Below are 19590 nucleotides of genomic sequence, written 5' to 3' on the forward strand. Positions count from 1 at the left end.
ACATACTAACTTTTACCTATTTTAACGTACCGAAACACGTACAAACGACGTTCCGTTTTACAACCAAACTTTACAGAAAGCGACTTAAACATATATAAGACTTGTACCGGGCGCCGGAACCAAAATACGAGCCTGATACCATAGTCTTTTAATCAAATTTTATTTTTATTTTCCTTAATCATTTCCAGAAAATAATTTCACACAAAAATTCATTTCTCGGGCTTGGGACCTCGGAATTCGATTCCGGGCATATGCCCAAGTCCCATATTTTCCTACGGACCCTCCGGGACCTTCAAATCACGGGTCCGGGTCCGTTTACCCAAAATGTTGACCGAAGTCAAATTTATCCAATTTAATATCAAAATTTAGCATTTTTCTCACATAATTCATATTTAAGCTTTCCGGCTATGCGCCCGGATTGCGCACGCAAATCGAGGCAACCCCAAATGAGGTTTTCAAGGCCTTGGAAGCACGTAATGAATAAGAAAACAGGTGATGACCCTTTGGGTCGTCACAAATTGTGATACAAGTATGATACATTTATGTTTTAGGCATTGATGCATCTGATACAATTCAACTACAAATATGATACAGTTATCATACAATTTCTGAATATTTTTTAATAATATAAAGCTATAGGCAATGGTGAAGAGAGAAGATGGAGATTCTGGACGTAGATTATGGAATTTTGATTTTAAAATAAACGAGAGAGAAGAGGAGAATGGAAAAAAAGGAAAGGATATAATTGAATCCCTTAATTAAAGGCACTAATATTGGGGTGGGAGCCTTTTAAGAAGCAATGCATACAAGTTGTAAGAAAAACCTAGATACTTATCAAAAACAGCAAACCATAGAGAACACAGGCAAATAAGTTTCTAATATAGTATAACTAAATAAAAATCTCTTATAAGAGTCGATGGTCCAAAATATTAATATTGACCAGACACTCAAACTATTGGGCCTTAAATAACACAATTAGGGTAAAAATAGCACGGGCTAGCCAGTTTTCGGACTAGTCATTCAAAAATAGCTAGCGTTTGCAAAGTCAATGAAAAATAGACACTATTTTGCTGCAACAGGGACTGGTCCAACATAATATACTGAAGATTAGTGCAACTGTGTATGAACTTCCAGCATATTATGCTGGAACTCCTACCCGCGGAAAGTTCCAGCATAATATACTGGAGATTGGAGCACATGTGTATGAACTTACAGCATATTATACTGGACCGGTATATTATACTGGAACTCCAGTATATTATGCAGAGTTCTAGTATACTTATGCTGGAACTCCATTATAATATGCTGGAGTTCCAGTATACTTATACTAGAACTCCATTATAATATACTAGAGTTTCAGTATACTTATGCTGTAGTATTTTCCGGATTTTGAACAATGTTTTCGTTTAGATTTATCTTTACATGAAAAATGGCTAAACTTCAATTTGAAACTGTGGCTATTATTAAATGACCACTTGTAAATCTGGTTATTTTTGAATTTCTCACGCAATTGGAAGCACAGAAAAGCCCATGACTACCAGAAATGTCACCTAAAGCACCAGGCCCAACAACACCAATCAGTTAAAAAGAACATCAGATTATGATACGTTGAAAGATTCAGACCACAGAATATGGCGCCAACTAAGGGCGGGAACAGACAGGCTAACTGACGGCGAATGGTCACATGGGATTCGGATTCTCTTGTCATGAGCCGCAAAATTCTATGGACCCCACATTTAATACCCGACAGTTTACCCGCTACCGATCTTCCCGGTCATCCATCAACCTTAATTTCTAGAATTTTTTTTATAAAAACTAAATACTTTTCCATTTCACAAATCTTTCATTAATTAGACTTTTCCAAAATTACCCAAAATTGCTGTGAGATTAAAGTGAAAAATCTCTCTTTGTTTTGACACATTTTGTTCTTTCGCTCTCTCTGCGAATAAGGCTCTTTTTTTTTTTAAATCTCTAAATAGAGGAGGGCTGTTCGCAGAGAGGGTTAAAGAATTACATATTATTATTAACAATGGCGATAATTGGTTCTAGTAAGGTGCTGTTTGGTTTCTTTGCTGCATTTGTCCTAATTTTCTCCATCTTTTTACCTACTGTTCAGGGTCAAGAATCTTTTGCTCCGACCCCTGCTCCGGCAAGTGACGGTTAGTTTTTTTCTTTTCTAAAAGTTTATTTTCATTTCCTTTTTCTTGCTTAATATATGCCCTTTTGTTTGGTTTACGAGAAAAGTCTGGGAAATGTAACAAATCTAAAATAAGTAAATGAGTAATTTTTAACTATTCTCATTATCTTCCTCTGGTTAATTTTGGAGATATGTTAACTTCCTTTGATTAGTGTATCTTCTAGAGAAGGTAACGAGAATCTCGTAATTTTCGATCATATAGTTTTTGCATATTTTTTTAGAGGACAATCTTACGCATGAATTACACAATTATGCTCTATACTCTGATTTATAACTTTTGATACATGTTGAATTCTTACAACATTATGCTTAATATGAATTAAACAGGAAATAACAAGAATGATTAGCTTGTTTAAGGTATTAAGATTGAAAATCCGATTTAAATCCGATCAAGTATAGGGACAAATTACGTCCTCCAGCCTCAATTATTAGTCGTCTTACTAAATTAAATTTCTTTTAAAACGTTTAATGTTTTAAAAGGGCAAGAATTATTTATTACTCCCTCCGATCCACTTTAAGTGATTTTTTGTGACCCACAATATTTAATTTTTTAGATATCAAGAAAGAATTAACTTTTTCTTTTCAAAGTTGTCATCGGAGTAAAGTGTCTGGTAGTAGTTTGTTATATTTTCATTGAGCAAATTAAGGTTAATATGGTCAATTTCATCGTTAATTAATGCTAAAAGATGAATTCCTTAATATATGTGAAAAGAGTCAAAAAAAAAAAAATCAGTTAAAATAAACCGGAAGAAATACCTTTTTGTTTTCAAATTCCCCTTCCCTACTTCAATTAGTGGATTGCTAATCAAATGAGATATTTAAGAGAGAGAAATAAGTAGTAATTTAGATAAATAATCTCATACTAAAAGCTATTAAATGTCTTTTATCGTACAAAAATGTTAAAAAGACAGAAAATATGAACTTGTATAAATAAAACATTAGTGTTTACACCTTGTAGTTCCTATTTTTGTTTCGTTTTTCTTATTCTATTCTTCTAAATTGATTTCTACTATTGTGTTCAGGAACAACAATTGACCAAGGGATTGCCTACGTATTAATGTTGTTGGCATTGGCAGTAACATACTTAATTCATGCCGCTGATGTCCCTTTTGGTGTCTAAAAAAGTTTGATTCAGTGAAGATAATTAATTTCTTGAGTGCCTATGATTTTGGGACATATATAAGGTTGTTGTGGTGTGTCTAGGACATGTAAATTTTGTCATTTTTATTCAAAGATTCTAACTTTTGACAAGCTATTTGTTCTGAGATTTTCCAACAGAATTTATATAATTCCACATTATTTTAACCTTTTTCTTAGCCTTATTTCCGAGTACCCTCTTATTTTTGTGTTTATTGTCTTTAGTTCTTTGTTTCATTTTCACAACAACACTATACTGAATGATTGTTTTCTTTTAACGTTCAAGTGTTCGGAAATATCCTCTCTACCTTTACAAGGTAGGGATAAGGTCTGCGTCCACAATACCCTCCTCAGACCTTACTTATGGGATCACATTCGGTATGTTACTGTTGTTGTAACGTTCAAGTGTTCGTTCATACCTTTGTCGTCAACCGTCTTGAATTTGTCTGGCCATTAACGAAGTTCCAGCGTGAAATGCGTGGACTTCATGCATCAAACTACTTCAAGGAAAAAGGTCCAAATTAATCCAAGTACGGGGTAGGTATCGGATATTCGTGGTGAGCATGGGTAGGTATCGAACAACCTCGCTGAGCACGGATAAGTTTCGAATATCTGTGATAAATACCGGTAGGTATCTAATATCCGTGCTGAGCACGAGTAGATATCAGGTATATATGCTGAACACGGGCAGATATCGAATATATGTGCGGAACACGGATAGGTACCGAGTACTCATGCTAAGTTACATGTACTCATGCTGAGTAGAGGTAGATACCAAGTACTCGTGCTAAAGAGCGGATAGATATCGGGCATCCGCGCTAAGGTTGGGGGTGTACATTCGATTTAGACCCTTATCGATAATTATTTATCGATTATCGATTTGTACATATGTTTATCGTTATCGTTTCAATAAGGTTTCGATTTTTTCGATTTCGATTTATCGATTTTTGGGGCTTATCGATTCGGTTATCGATTACACCAATAAGGAAATTTGCGGGATTCCATGAAAAGTATATCGCTATAAACACGCCTAACTAATATGAACCAAAAGAAGCTAAAATAAGACGAACACCGTTTATAACATAAAAATTGTGTCAACAAGCACATGCAAAGAAACTAAAGCAAGGGATCAAATGTATGCCACCAACACTCCAACGGTATAAAAAAAAAATACATCATCACGGCTAATTCTATTTTCCATTAATTTGAACTTCATTCCCTTGAGCTTTAAATATGATCATTCCTTAAATGTGATAGATGAAATAATAGGGATAGGGACTTAGGGTAAAGGAAAGGGTATTATAGAATAAGGGTTAAAAAAAAATTTTTTTTTTTAGTATTTCTTATCGGTTTATCGATAAACCGATAACCGAAGAGGACAAAATCGAAATCGAAATCGATAACTCGATAAGGAAAATTTCGAAATCAAAATCGAAATCGATAAATCGATAAACCGATATCGATAAACCGATAACAAATAATCGATTCGATTTATCGATAAACCGATTCGAATGCACACCCCTAGCTAAGGTACCGAGCACAGTGTTGATGGTCCAAGTACCCATGCATAAGACATTGGAGCATTGCACAATTGGCCCATGTCTATTCTTGAAAATCCTATCCTAGAAAGGAAAAGGAAAAATAATATCGTATAGCCGCTGTAAAAATAATAGTCGAAAAAATATATAAAATTTGTATATTCTTTTTGTGTATATATATATTATGTATGTTATATACAAAAATTATACAAGTTTTATACACTTTTTTTACTACCAGATGTAAATAATTTCTGGCGCGGGCTAAAAGTGATAATACCCCAAAGGAAAATTGACACAGCCTGGCTTAAGATGTTTGTTATAAGGCCCAAAAACGCGGAGTCCAGCAGTTATCCGTGGGCTTTCATCCTAATATTGTGCACTTTTGGCCCAAAATAGTTGAGTGTAACATTCCCCTATTCTCTCTCCCACTTACAATTTGTTTCTAATTTATATATGATACTAATAGTTAATATTGATTAAGTTTTAGTTATGTCAATACGTTTAATTTGTTCATTGTTTGTAATGAGTCTTTTTAATCATGTAAGATTTATATGCCACCAAAAATGTACAGAAATTCTAAAGCTAGAAACCTATATGCCACCAAAAATGTACAGAAATTCTAAAGCTAGAAACCTAATCTTTGGTAAAAATAGCACGGTCTAGCTAGTTTTCGGACTGGTCATTCAAAAATAGCTAGCGTTTGCCAAGTCATTGAAAAATAGCCACCATTTTGCTGAAACAGAGACCGGTCCAGCATAATATACTGGAGTTCGGTGTACCCGTGCATGAACTTCCAGCATATTATACTAGACTGGTATACGTTGCTCGCTCCAGTATAATATACTGGAGTTCCAATATACTTTGCTGGAACTTCAGTATATTATACTGGAGTTCCAGCAAAGTATACCGGAACTCCAAACTCCAGTATAATTTGCTGTAACTCCAGTATAATATACTGGAGTATTTTCCGGATTTTGAACAGTGTTTTCATTCAGATTTATCTTTACATGAAAAGTGGCTAAATTTCGATGACTTTTGAAACTGTGGCTATATTTGAATTTCTCCCTAATTTTTTTCTATAATATTGGACTAAGACAGTTTATATGGAGGGACATAAATTAGAAATTAATTTAAACTGCTTAACTTAATTTGAATTGAGACGTAATTGTTATTGTTTAGTGAGATACTAACCAAGTAACTTGAAGAGAATGTCCAATTGAGCAACAATAATCAAAAGAAGGGATCTTTACATAAATCGCTGGACATCTTTATTATTTTCATTTTCTAGCCATATATATTGATTATACATAATTATACACATGTAGTACATAATTATGTATGTATTATATCATCACCGGCTATCTTTAGTTTAAGCAATTAAGTGAGCGGCTAATTTGCGTTCTTCTCAAAAGATGGACTCATATTACAAGTTGAATTGTGACATTATTGGCTATTGAGTTGCCTCATATTAACTATGAAGTTGACTAGAACAGTTGACTTTTTGGTTAGCAAAAAATATATACCATTAGTAGTTTATTGAGACCCCATATAAAGCATGATATTTGAAAATCTTGCTACAATGTATTTGTATAAAGAGGCCCACAAGAAATGTACCAAATGTGGCATGCCAAGCGTGAATATAATAAATTTAGCCATTTGTACTTGTCATGTAAAATATCATGCCTCTTTATGTGTCTACAGGCTTCAATTTTACAAACAATTTTTAAAAAAATATTAAAACAAAATTATAAAAATATTAAAGAAAGAAAAGGAAATGAGCATTTCATTCTGGGTATGGGCCCAGCCCAAAGATTTCTTACATTCCGCCCCATCACTTTCCTGTCGGTAGTTGAGAGTGACATTTTGGGTTTTCCAAACCCCTTTTTAGCGACACTATATAGTCGCAGTAAAAATAATAGTCGAAAAATATATAAAATTAAATATTTTTTGTATAAATATATATACATTTTGTATGCTATACATAAAAATTATATAATTATATACACTTTTGACTATCAAATATAAATAATTTCTAATGCGGGATAAAAGTGATAATAACCCTTTTTTAGCAGTCTAATTGCAAGAAGGGACACACAACTATGGCCTTGGATATTTCACCCATACATCGCCATCAAAATGCAATTACCCTGTCTTGCCACGTGTAATCCTATTCAGAGAAAAAATATTAATAAAAGAAATAGAATCTTCTATATACCAATATAAATATATAATAGTACCTCCATACATATTTCACATGACTGCCTTCCTCCTTTGTTGCTAAATATTTAAAAAGGAGATTTACCAGCAGTTCATATGCATTATTACATTAGTGGACCACTTTTTATGCTCTTTTTTGGTTCATGAATTAAGTTATTTTTCTTCCTCAAAAGAGACATCAAGTGGACAAGAGTCACACTTACAACCCTAGTATCATAAGTTCAAATCTCATTATTCTACTCTACTGTTTGCAAAACGATACTTCTCAATACGAACTCTAGTACTTCAATATATATATATATATATATGTAAAAACTCTGAATTTCTACCTTATATACATAATACAATTTTGTGGAAAAAAAATCTAAATAAACCCCTTCTATCCCTCTAGCTCCACCTCAGCACATAAAGCAACAACTTCATAATGTATTATAAAAATATAGTTCTCATAATAAAATAAAATTGCAATCTATAAAATTTTCTTCCCTGCATTCGATGGGAAAAAAGTACTAGATATTCGTTTTTCACCTACCCTAATCTAAGTTTTTTTTTTTTTTTTTTGTAAAAATATTATAATCTAGATGTTTTAGGAAATATATTATAATGAGGGCATAGGTTGTCAAGGAAACAGATTAGTGGAGAAAATATCAAATCCAATCACAGAGTCAAGAATTTTGAATCCATCTGATCTTCATTATAGTTAATTCGGATTCTATACTCATAAACCATAATAACGTGTTTTCCAAAAATCAGAAGCAATATTTTACTTTGTATGTTCGGGTTGGGTTACATTTTGACTCGTTAAGTTATACTATATTGTCCGATTTGATCTAATAATTTGATGGATTATTTTGAATTCAATTCATGGGGTTAAGTCAACAAACAAGTCTTAATTCAACCCTTTTAAATCTAAACGGGTTGAATCGATAACAAGAAAAGAATTCATTTTGCCTCCTCTGTCTCGTATATATTTTTTAAAATAGTCTTAAGGGTGACAAAAAAAAAAGGAGTATTGGAGCGACAATAAAATTATCTCGTTGTAACAGAGGCGGACCTAGTATTCGGTGGTCGCTGGGGCACCATGGCATTCAATATAAATTTTTTACTACTTATAAAGATTGGTACGTAGGCCTTGCTGATATGTGACTACTTTTTGAAGATATTTGCAAGTATACATGCAGTTTTTACCGAAGTTTTTAGGTGCTGGTGACTCCTCAACTCATCATGTGTGTTCGCCTCTGCTTTGTGACCTATATCAGGTTCAAGTCGTGAAAATAGCCTTTAATACTGGCATTGGAATAGACTATCTACACTGAATGCGGCTCTTCCCTAGACGCTTCATATATATGGAATACTTTATAGGCCGGACTGAAGAGCTAAAAATCACTGGAAAGAAAGGAGAGGAAAGCGCGGGACCATAGCATGCAGACAGCGCAGAGGGGTTGTCTTTACAAAGGAGGGAAGTATATCAAAAGAAGATAATTTTTTTCTTCTATTATATCCATAATATTAATTGTTCATTTCAAATTATTTTTTCAAACTCATTAAAAACATGCATCAATTAATATGGATATCATGGTAAATTATGCATTTTATTTATTATTTTTAATGGGTATGTAAAGTCCATAATGAATAAGTAAAAGTGAACAGAGGGAGTACTTCATACGGTATATGAAAAAACTTTATAGTTATGCTATTAAAATTCATCTTATATACTCCCTCTGTTCCAATTTATGTTAACCTATTTCCTATTTGGTCTGTTCCAAAAAGAATGATCTATTTCTAAATTTGGTAACGATTTAGCCTAAACTTACAATTCTACCCTTAATGAGAAGTTTTTATAACCACACAAATATTCTGGGCCCCTGACTTGTTTTACGACCATAAATTCTAAGTCTTCATTTTTTATTAAACTCCGTGCCCAATCAAACAGGTTCGCATAAATTGAAACGGTGGGAGTATTATATATTAGTTGCTTGAAAGAAGGTGAACCTTGGAACAGTACAACAGAAAAACATTACTATGTTTTTATTGGATTATTATTTATTTGAGCCAAAGGTCTATCAAAATAATAGTTCTATCTTATACAAGATAGAAATAATATTTGTGTACATTCCAGTCTTCTCAAAATTCACTTATAGAAGAACAATGAATATGTTGTTATTGTTGATAATGATAATTAGCGTTCGGCCATTAAATTTTTTATATCTAGTGAGAAAGGGAGAATGTACATTCATCTTCTCTTAAACCATTTGAGATTCACTATATCCATTTCATTTATATAATGTTGTTTGACTTAATATAAAACTTAATTTTTTTAAAGAAGACTTTTTGGTTGGTGCATTGAAAAAGAATTAATGGTATTAAAATTGTTCATTATCGACACTGCTTAAATCTGTCAGGAGCAAGAACTTCATTCCCTGGATTGTCTCTTCCAACTAGTAAAATCTTCTTTATGTCTATACAATTTAAAAAGACTTTTGAATCATAGCAAAAAATCTTCAGAATTGTGCTGATTTTAAATATGACATGATAATTATAAAAAAAAATGATATTTCTTAAAAAAATATTATGGGTAAATAAAAACTTTGAAATTAAAAAAGGTAACATCCTTTTTAATATAGACTATGAAAAAGATCGTAATACAAAAATTCAGAGTCGTTATAAAATTTATGGGTTTGACAAATCCTTTTAAATTACTGAACTCTAAATAAAATTCGGAGTAAGATATACTCTACCAATCTGCTCTATATAAAATGAAAAATAAAGTGAATATTAATAAATGAACGATATTTTTTTGTAGTCACCTAGCGCAAATTAGCTATGCCGCCGCAATGGACAGTATTGAGTTTAGCAATGGTGGCTGAGGCAGGACAAGTGGCCAGTGAGGAGCCTGATTTTGAGGGACCAACTGACCTGAGCTGAGGGAGTTGCTACTGTACTCTATGCATTTAGTGGGTGGTGGGGGGTGGAGGGGGTACTGGGGTAGTGACTCACCAATGCAGTTGAGCTACAGTACCGAATACTACTTGTATATATTTTAAGTATAAACGAAGAAGAGCTTTCATATTGCTGACTTTCTCTGATTGCAATCTTTGGAAAGTTTTCAGAATCTTTCTTTGACTACTACTACTAATTGATTCCCTTTGAAAGAATTTTGAAGTTTATGGATTTTGAATTTGCCTCAAATTTATAAGTTATTTTAATTATAGGTTTTGTAATTAAATATTTATATATATTTAAGAGATTCCCAATATAAATACACTAAGTAAAAGTTACTGAATTGTCTGAACTTGTAACTAATATTGTGGCTCTAGGGGCGGAGCTAGAGGTTCACGCAGGGCCGAATTTAGGGGGAGGGAGGGGGTTCAGCCGAACCCCTTCGCCGAAAAATTACACTGTATATATAAGGCAACTGTTTTTTACTTTTATATATTATGTTTTGAATCCCCTTGACACAGCCGAAAGTGTAGCTTAGTGGTCAAGGCAGTTCAAAACCTTTGTAAGATCATTGGTTCAATTCCTACTAGTTACAATCTTTTTTAACCTTTTTCATTTTGAACCCCCTTAGTGAAAATTCTGCCTCCGCTACTGGGTTCACGTATGGGTTCGATCTAATCCAGTAACTTTAATCCAAACATTGTATTTGTATTAAAAAAATTCATTAGATATGCAAGAATGTTAAATTCAGAACCGAGTTACTATCATATGATGTTACTATTTTAGACTTTAGAACCCGTAAAGTTCAAATTCTAGATCCGCCTCTGTCCGCTCCACTTTTCGGACCCTTCGTTCTTTTTTTTTTTGTTTATCCTTTTTATGTTTCCCCGGAAATTTTAAGCTTGATTACTTAATTATACTTCCCATTAAAGTCCAAAGTTTTGGAAATCTCATATCCTTGAAGCTTAAGAACATTCCATTTAGTATAAACTTTTTGAAGTCTTAATATCTCTTGAACTTAGGAACATTCTGTTGGGTTTTTAAGTTATTAATGCTTAAAATAGGGTGAATGGAAAATGGAGGAAAAAATAAAATATTTGAGTAATATTTGAGTTTTCCTCCTTGATTGTCCCATATGGGAAGAGGAAAAGGTTTTTGATGGGTATATAAGCAATTGCTCTTCTTCTAGCTCATAAAGAGTTGAAAAGAAGGCAAGCCTCGCGCCGTAGCCGTCGTCGCTCACTCGCTCGTCTTCGTCTTCGTCTTCGGCTTCGGATTCGGATGCGGATCAAATTTATTTGTTAATAGTAAATATTGACAGAAATGTTATTAAATATTTGGTTTAATAACAAAATATTAATATTAAAATAAATATTAATATTAAATCCAATTCAGTTATCCAATTTTCAATTTTCTGTTTTTGTAACAAAAAATTAACTACCCTTCAATTATCCCTCTTTATTGTTGAGTAAATAGCCATTTATGTTATGGCATTTATTCTTTGGCCGTTTTGCAAAAATAGCCATTCTGAAGAGTTGCACCTCTTCAAATTTCAGCCCAACTTTGGCTATAAATACAAGTCCATTCTCTCAGATTTTCCTTACGAATTTTTTGAGTTCTTCTCCTTTCTTCTGCATATTTTAACTTCCAAGAAAGCAATAGTAAGTGTGATTTGCTACCGAACTTTGTGTTCGCTGAAACACTAGGGTTTGAAGTACCACTACACTAGTGTGTAATTCGTTCTATCCTGGGAGAAAATAATCCATAAACTTGGGTACTAGGAGGGGATTAAATTTCTTAAGAAAACACTGTGAATTTTTTTATAGCAAATATACCACTAGCCATCTAAAAATCCCTAAAAGTTTCTAGAAGTTTTGAACCTCACAATTCCTCCCCCCAAAAACTAGTCCATAGTCTCCAGAATCCAAATTTGAATTTCAGATTAAAACTCCAGATCTGAAATTTTGAAGTCTCTCTCCCATCCTAAAATCTCAAAAAAAAAAATATACAGAAGCTACAAAAAATTCAAAAAAGTACTGTTCCATTCAGTTTCCTAGGTTAATTTCGATTTTAGTGGTTGATTTGGGATCAGTTTGGGTGCTTTGTTGCTGTAGTGTGTTGCTGGGTTCATTTTGGAGGTCATTTGGGCTTAGTCGAATTTGTTTTGGCTTGATCTGTTGATCCTGTTGGTTTTAAAGCATTTCTGGACTCCTGACTCATTTCTGGGTTAAAGCTGAGTGTGATTGTTGCTGTTTGAACTCCACACATTGTTGCCTGCTTTGCTGTTGCTAACTTCTTCTCCTTCTCACTACATTCTGTTCTCCAGGTACACATCTGTATATTCGATGACTACGAGCTGAAAATGTGCAGAAATGAGTTTATGAAGAATGAAGTTATTTAAAAAATTGAATTCTGATTTAGTTTATGTCCAGACCTGTATATTCAGCATTTAATTCATCAACGCTGTTTAAGTTTTGCTTGTTCTGTACTAAATAGACTGTATAAACTGTTATGTACCAGATTCATGTGGTCGCTTCAAGTTGAACATTGGTGACAATTAGTCTCATGCGAGGTTGATAGATGATTTGTGAATCTCCTCAGATCTGTGTGATGTAGTAGAACACATAATTAGTAGCGTTTTCATAGTGTGAATGTGATTATCACACCTTTAGTAATACCCATGAATTCACCAGTAGCTAATTAAGTAAAACAATCTAAGTCTTAAACTGGACTTCTAGTGATCAATGTTTCATTAAATTGAAAGGAGAATCTTGCTTTTCCTTGACTACAAATTGTTGAATACGTTTTGAATAACCTAAAGCGATCTCAGAGATGTTTGTTCAAATGGAATTGAGGCTTAGTGTGGTTTAACAGTCAGGGTTTGACGATCCGTTTTCGGACAGTTTGGGCTAGTGTTATCACAGACGGCCCATGTCTTGTCTTGAATATGTAGCCGTCTGGACCTAAGCCCAGGCCTGTGACTGGCCAACCTTATGCATACTTGGATTTTAATTCTTTTTGACGGGATGTGTTCAAGGCCCAAGCTGGTGGAAGGTTGAATTTGCATGAACTCATAGACCCCGAATATAATAGTTCCTAAATAATATTAATTAGTTAGGACTTCTCCTTTATTATTAGAGACAAATTAAATAAAAAATTATAGTTTGCTTTAGGTTGACCTTAAATAATAAAATGAGGTGAGCCCCGCCAAACAAAATGCATAAATTGCGGGGCCCTCTTTGAATGTTCTTCAANGTGGTTCGAGACGCGTTTTCACAACGTTGCAATTCTCTTAAAAAATGAATAATAAAAGCGGTTTAAATTTAAAAAGCACATAAGTTAAAACATGTATTAAAATCAGATTTTTAGCCAATTATAATAATTTAAGCGACCGTGCTAGAACCACGGGATCCGGGGGTGCCTAACACCTTCCCTCGGGTCAACAGAATTCCTTATTCAGAATTTCTGGTTCGCAGACTCCAACTGGGAAGTCAAAATTTTCCTCGATTTGGGATTCAAGTTAAACCAGTGACTTGGGACACCAAAAGCCAATCCTATCCCAAGTGGCGACTCTAAAGATAAATACATAATCCCATTTCGAATAATGTCACTTTAAATGGAAAAATTCCGTTATACATTTATCCTTCGGGGTAGGTGTGTAAAAAAGGAGGTGTGACAGCTCTGGCGACTCTGCTGGGGAGACGAACCCAGAATTTCGATTCAGGGTTCAAGAATTCGAGCTTTTCTGGAGACTCGAGTGGACCTGTTGTTGCTTTGTATGGTGGATTTCGATGTGATTTTGGGCATAGATTGGTTATCCCTATGCCGTGCTATTTTGGACTGTCATGCTAAGACAGTGACGTTGGCTATGCCGGGTGTGCCACGAATTGACTGGCGAGGTTCGATTGATTTTGTTCCCAGTAGGGTGATTTCATTTCTGAAGGCCCAGCGGATGGTTGGAAAAGGTTTNGAATTCGGGACGCGCCATTTAGCGAATTTCATGGCCTCCCACAAAGTTAATAATACGTTAGTCGCTTTAGGCGCGCTTTTAATAATTCTACCTTCCTAAACTCGGGTGCACATTTATGTGACCCAAATCCAAATCTCAACGAAGTCGAAATGTGTCAAAAATCGCGGGTGCATTTATGTGACGTGGTTCGAGACGCGTTTTCACAACGTTGCAATTCTCTTAAAAAATGAATAATAAAAGCGGTTTAAATTTAAAAAGCACATAAGTTAAAACATGTATTAAAATCAGATTTTTAGCCAATTATAATAATTTAAGCGACCGTGCTAGAACCACGGGATCCGGGGGTGCCTAACACCTTCCCTCGGGTCAACAGAATTCCTTATTCAGAATTTCTGGTTCGCAGACTCCAACTGGGAAGTCAAAATTTTCCTCGATTTGGGATTCAAGTTAAACCAGTGACTTGGGACACCAAAAGCCAATCCTATCCCAAGTGGCGACTCTAAAGATAAATACATAATCCCATTTCGAATAATGTCACTTTAAATGGAAAAATTCCGTTATACATTTATCCTTCGGGGTAGGTGTGTAAAAAAGGAGGTGTGACAGCTCTGGCGACTCTGCTGGGGAGACGAACCCAGAATTTCGATTCAGGGTTCAAGAATTCGAGCTTAGTATAATTGTTATATTTGGCTTTATCTGATTTTTCTACATGTTCCATGCTATATGTGCTAAATGTTTTACCGCTTTGATATTGTCTGAATTGTATATATAAAAGTGTTACGAAACCCTTCTCTTCTCATCTTCGGGGATGTGCTCACTGGTTGAGACTCTCTATTCTGTTAGTGTCAATACCTTAAAATAAGAAAGAGGCCGGACAAGTTAGTAAGCCGGATGGCCTTTTGGTTCCCGGTACGTAGCCCCCTCCTCGACTCGAGTTGTCCGCTCGGGTACACAGTCTAGAACATATACTCAGGTTTTGAACCTAGAATAACTCGACCTCATGCCGGATCCCTAGTAGGACGTTTCTTTGCATCATGCGCATTTGACTTAGGGGACTCAACACAGGGGTTGGGTTCGTCTAGGACATGTGACCTAAAATGAATTGACCATCCTGATGCATCCTACGTGCTACTTGCGCATTTATTTGCTCGGCTCTGCATGTTGATCGGCTTGACTAAATGAGTGAAAATTGAGAAAAATAAGCAGTGTTAGGACTAAGTGAGGGTGACCATTTGAGAAAAACCAATGCCCAAATAGTACCGAAATGCTGCCGGATTTTTGAAAAATGAAAAATGGAAAAGAGAAAAATTATTTGAAAGAAAAACAAGAAAAACATAGAAAGAAAATTGTTGTTCAAAATAGTTTTTGGCAAATTCGCCCGAACTACGCTGGTTTGATTCTCACCGGATGTGAGATACGTAGGCAACCCTCATCGGGTCCAACCTCCCCTTTGCTAAAAATAGCCAAAAAATGCCAGAATTTTTGATTTCGTCATGAATAAGTCGGGTGACGACATTCTTGTCAAGACTAAGCCAAATGCCCCCAAAAGGGCGCCAGAAGGCCGTTTTTGCAACAACAGCCACCTTGGGTCAGTTTCAACGGTTAGCGGGCATAGCCTTAAAATCTTCTTTACGAAGTGCTGAAAGGCCATCCACAAAACCCGCTGCTTGTTTTAAATTGAAAATTTGAACAAAATAGTGTCATTTTTTATTTTTTCCTTTTAGGTCAAAATAAGTGATTAAATCACCTTAATAAATGTGCAGGATGAGCACGATTCAAAATGAACCTTTCTCAATCATGACTAAAATCCCTCTGGAGTTGCGTCTATGGTGGAACGATCTGGGTAAAGAAGGACAGGACGAGGTCAAAAAGTATTTGAAAGGGCTTACTGGTTTGTTAGAGATTGTGCCTCGGGGAGACATCATCAGAGCATTGGTCACATGTTGGGACCCGGCACGTAACGTCTTCCATTTCTCGGACTTTGAACTAACCCTGACCTTGGAGGAGATACCCGGGTACATTGGAAATAATGAGGTGCCTTTAAGACAAAAATACTTGGTTGCCCCAAGAACTGTAGCTGTGCAAGGGTTCTTAGACTCACTGAAGATAATCAGAACGGTCCACAATCCGGACTTGGCAAAGGGTTTTTGTACTTCACACTTCATATACCACAGATATGGCCACATAGGAGGGTTCAACAACCCAGAAAACAAGATATGTAGTAAAGGAAACCGCCAAAAATGGGAAGAACATAGGCGTTTTGCTTTTATGGTGGTTTTTCTGGGACTTTTGGTATTTCCGAGGAAAGATGGAAACATTGACATAAAAATAACCGGGGTCGTCAATACTTTAATGACTCAAGCCAAAAGCACTTTTGCACCCATGATAATAGCCGAAATCTTCCGAGCTCTCACAGCTTGGAAAGCCAGAGGGAACTTCTTTGAAGGGTGCAATCTCTTGTTGCAAATGTGGATGACTGAACACCTGTGCCATCGTCCTCAATTCCTGAGTTATGGTTCATCTGAGAAAACCTGCATCGGGGAGTTCTACACAAGGATTGACGGGGTTAGCTTACCTAAAGGAGTAACCGCCTGGACATCATACTTTCGGACTCTCACTGTCAGTCAGATACAGTGGACGCTTAGATGGTTACCCGTTGATGAAATCATGTATATGTCAGCGGCCAGGTCACATTTTCTCTTGATGGGACTTAAAAGCATCCAGCCTTACGCTCCATATCGGGTTTTGAGACAACTTGGGAGATGCCAAATAGTGCCACAAGATACGATGCCAATTAAGCTTTCCCCCGAAATATTTGCCATCAACAATTCTTACTTTGCCACCGGCCCCCCGTAACTGATTGCAATACATTCCTCAGGTGAGCAAATGGACGGATCACCGTGCCGTCATTTACTTCTCAAAATTTTTGTGTTTGAACCCTACGGCAAGTGAACATACGGGAACATACATATCAGGTTCATGTAAGGAGACACTCTCTTTGCTCTTTTAAGTCACTTGCTTCAGAGGCTTCTCATCACATTTGCAATATACATTCTACCTCCTGTGAGAAGGCATATTTGGATGGGATTTGTCACTGCACTTGACGACGATAAGCTCGTAACACAAGTGGCCTGCTGCAGAGAATAGGCATACATATGTAAGATATAATTTTCTGAGGAAGTGTCAGCCTGAAAGACGGGATTTTGGAAAGTGAAGACCAAAGATAGTTCAACACAGCATGCTTGGGTAAGTGATGGTTGTCTGATGGTGTGGAGCAGGGTTGGTCCAGTAAAGATTTGGGGAGCGTCCAGATGGGAACAATCCTAGGGACGAACCTCCAGAAGGTGTTCGCCTAGGAAGTGAGCCAGTTTATGGGTAGGTTGCCTCCAAAGGAGGTGTTTGGGTGCTGATGGGGACAGTAGTAGGCACCTCCAGACCTCAGGGAATAACTCTGGGAATCCGGAATGGTGCTTTGGAGGTTCTTTTCCGTTGTTTCCAAGCCGTCCCACATTTCCATCACGCAGGCGCAAGATCTGATTTTCTTCAACTGTAAAAATTCAGAGGCCCGGGACCCGACGATGGGCCTGTCTTCGGGTATGGGGATTGCAGGCAGAGTCATTTCAGACGACATCTCTGTATTTCCTTTGGATCTGGTGAAATAGCAATGTGAGGCCAGCTTACCACAACCACCACTGTTTCTAAAAAGGCTCAGCTGGAAAAATAGTAAAACCGGTTAGTTTTGAAACAAAATAACAGATAGTACCGCACATTGGAGTGTGATGCACCTATGAATAATCTACATGTTTGCTTCGGTTGCATGCGTTCATCCCGGCTTTTCTCTTGTTTCTTTTTCGTTTTCTTTTTGTTTTTTACTCTCATTTTTCTCTTTTCCCTCTGTTTTCATTATCTGCTTTTCCTTTTCTTTGCCATGGTCTTCTTCGTCGACGCCTTTATTTCTCTTTTTGACGTTTCTTTCTCTCTTGCTTTTCTTTTATTTCCCTCCTTTGTATTTTTCCTTCTTTTTTTTTTCTCTTATTTCCTTAGGGATTACGGTCGAAATCCTATGGAGATTGCCTACGTATCATGATCCCGCATGAATCAGACCAAGCGTATTTCTTGCAAATAAATGTTAAAATAGGGAAACAAATGTTTTTGGGATTTTCAATTTTTATTGATAGCAAATACTTTTGATTACAAAGACTCAAAACTGATGAATTAAACAACCAATAGCAGACTCTGATAAAAGAAAAAACTACAGACTTCAACGTCAACTATTCTGTTTCAAAGAAAATACAGACCTCAAACAACTGACTGACTCTTAGCGAACAGAAAGAAAATACAGACTCAAACACTGACAGACTCTTAGCGAAAAGAAACACAGACTCAAACAACACTAAACATACTATATAAAAAAAAGAAAGAAATATGACAATCACGAATACATTAAACCAACAGCTCCCTGGTGCCCGCGCGGACATCGGTTCGGGTCTTGGCGCAGGCCTCATATGCAAGTTCCCCTTGTAGTCTTGTCCAGGTCACTCATTATTTGCTTCACAAATATCATCACTGATGCAAAGAACGTGGTGCGAGTCATGTTTTTGCACATTGACATTTCCTAGTAATGTAGTGAGCAAACGGTTAACAATCTTTTCTCTGATTCTGCCCTTTTCCTGAAGCAACCGCCCTATCTATTGGGCCCTGGCCTCCAAAGTCTGCTCGGCTATCTGTTTTGTTCCTGGAGTTGTTGCAAGAGTCCATTTCTAATTGTGCCAATGCGTGTAGCAATGCTCTCTTTTCAACCTTGAATTCTTTGCCGCTTTGATACATTTTGTTTCTCGTGGCGAATGACCCTTCCTTCCTTACCCGCGGCCATCTATTATCGTCATTCTTCTTTCAACATGGAATCATAACCATGCGGGCTCGTCCTCTGCGTTTTTAGCAATGTTTTCGAACCCCGGCTAATTCTCTTCTGCTTTGTTGAGGTCAAAACTGTAGTCATTCACTTTTTGCCTTAGATTTTCTATAAGTTTTACATCTTTGCGCGCTCCTGACGCGGATCTTCGGCCGCTAGCTTCATCTTTTGGATTTGGGCTCTAAGGCTTCATTCTCTTTGGCATCATTCTTCCTCTCACCTCTCATCAGCATAGCAGGCTTGCAACAGCTGATTTTCCAAACTTGAGCGTCTATTGGCACTTAGTTTATCTCAGATAACTCCATAATCAGCGGGCACCTGTAATCTCCCTCTCTTCTGCCACAACCAAACCCCCATGACCATCATAGTGATGAACTACGACAAAGTACCTTGAGCGGACAGTAGCGATCTTATTAATAGCGCCACTCTCGTACCTCAATTGTATCTCTCCACTGACTAACCAAGCAAAGCAAACAATATCCCCTGCAACGAGAACATTCCCATCGCTCATTGACCCACGATCCTCGTACGTCCAACTATCTGCCTATCTAAAATATAAATGACCAATTCCGATATCCAAACTCATGCAAGACTCGTGGCTAACAGAAAACATGTCCAGTCAGGCACTAAACTTCAATTACCTCTCCGAACGCACTCAAAAGATATCATCACTTGATGC

General features: G+C 36.3%; 1 protein-coding gene across 1 annotated transcript; it reads left to right on the forward strand.

The window, feature by feature from the left end:
- The first annotated feature begins 1837 nt into the window (after nucleotides 1–1837).
- Nucleotides 1838–3513, forward strand: LOC109220968 (arabinogalactan peptide 22). The gene is made up of 2 exons (XM_019385436.1): nucleotides 1838–2159; nucleotides 3220–3513. The coding sequence occupies exons 1-2, from the start codon at nucleotides 2030–2032 to the stop codon at nucleotides 3315–3317; spliced, it is 228 nt and encodes a 75-aa protein (XP_019240981.1). The 5' UTR covers nucleotides 1838–2029; the 3' UTR covers nucleotides 3318–3513.
- Nucleotides 3514–19590: the final 16077 nt, after the last annotated feature.

Source organism: Nicotiana attenuata, unplaced genomic scaffold (assembly GCF_001879085.1).
Source record: "Nicotiana attenuata strain UT unplaced genomic scaffold, NIATTr2, whole genome shotgun sequence".
NCBI lineage: Eukaryota > Viridiplantae > Streptophyta > Magnoliopsida > Solanales > Solanaceae > Nicotiana > Nicotiana attenuata.

What these genes read in the sequence shown, in the direction of transcription:
- LOC109220968 (XM_019385436.1), top strand. Translation starts at nt 2,030, where the DNA reads ATGGCGATAATTGGTTCTAGTAAGGTGCTGTTTGGTTTCTTTGCTGCA. An exon ending in CCCTGCTCCGGCAAGTGACG is followed by an intron (nt 2,160 to 3,219) that starts GTTAGTTTTTTT and finishes TATTGTGTTCAG; the next exon opens with GAACAACAATTGACCAAGGG.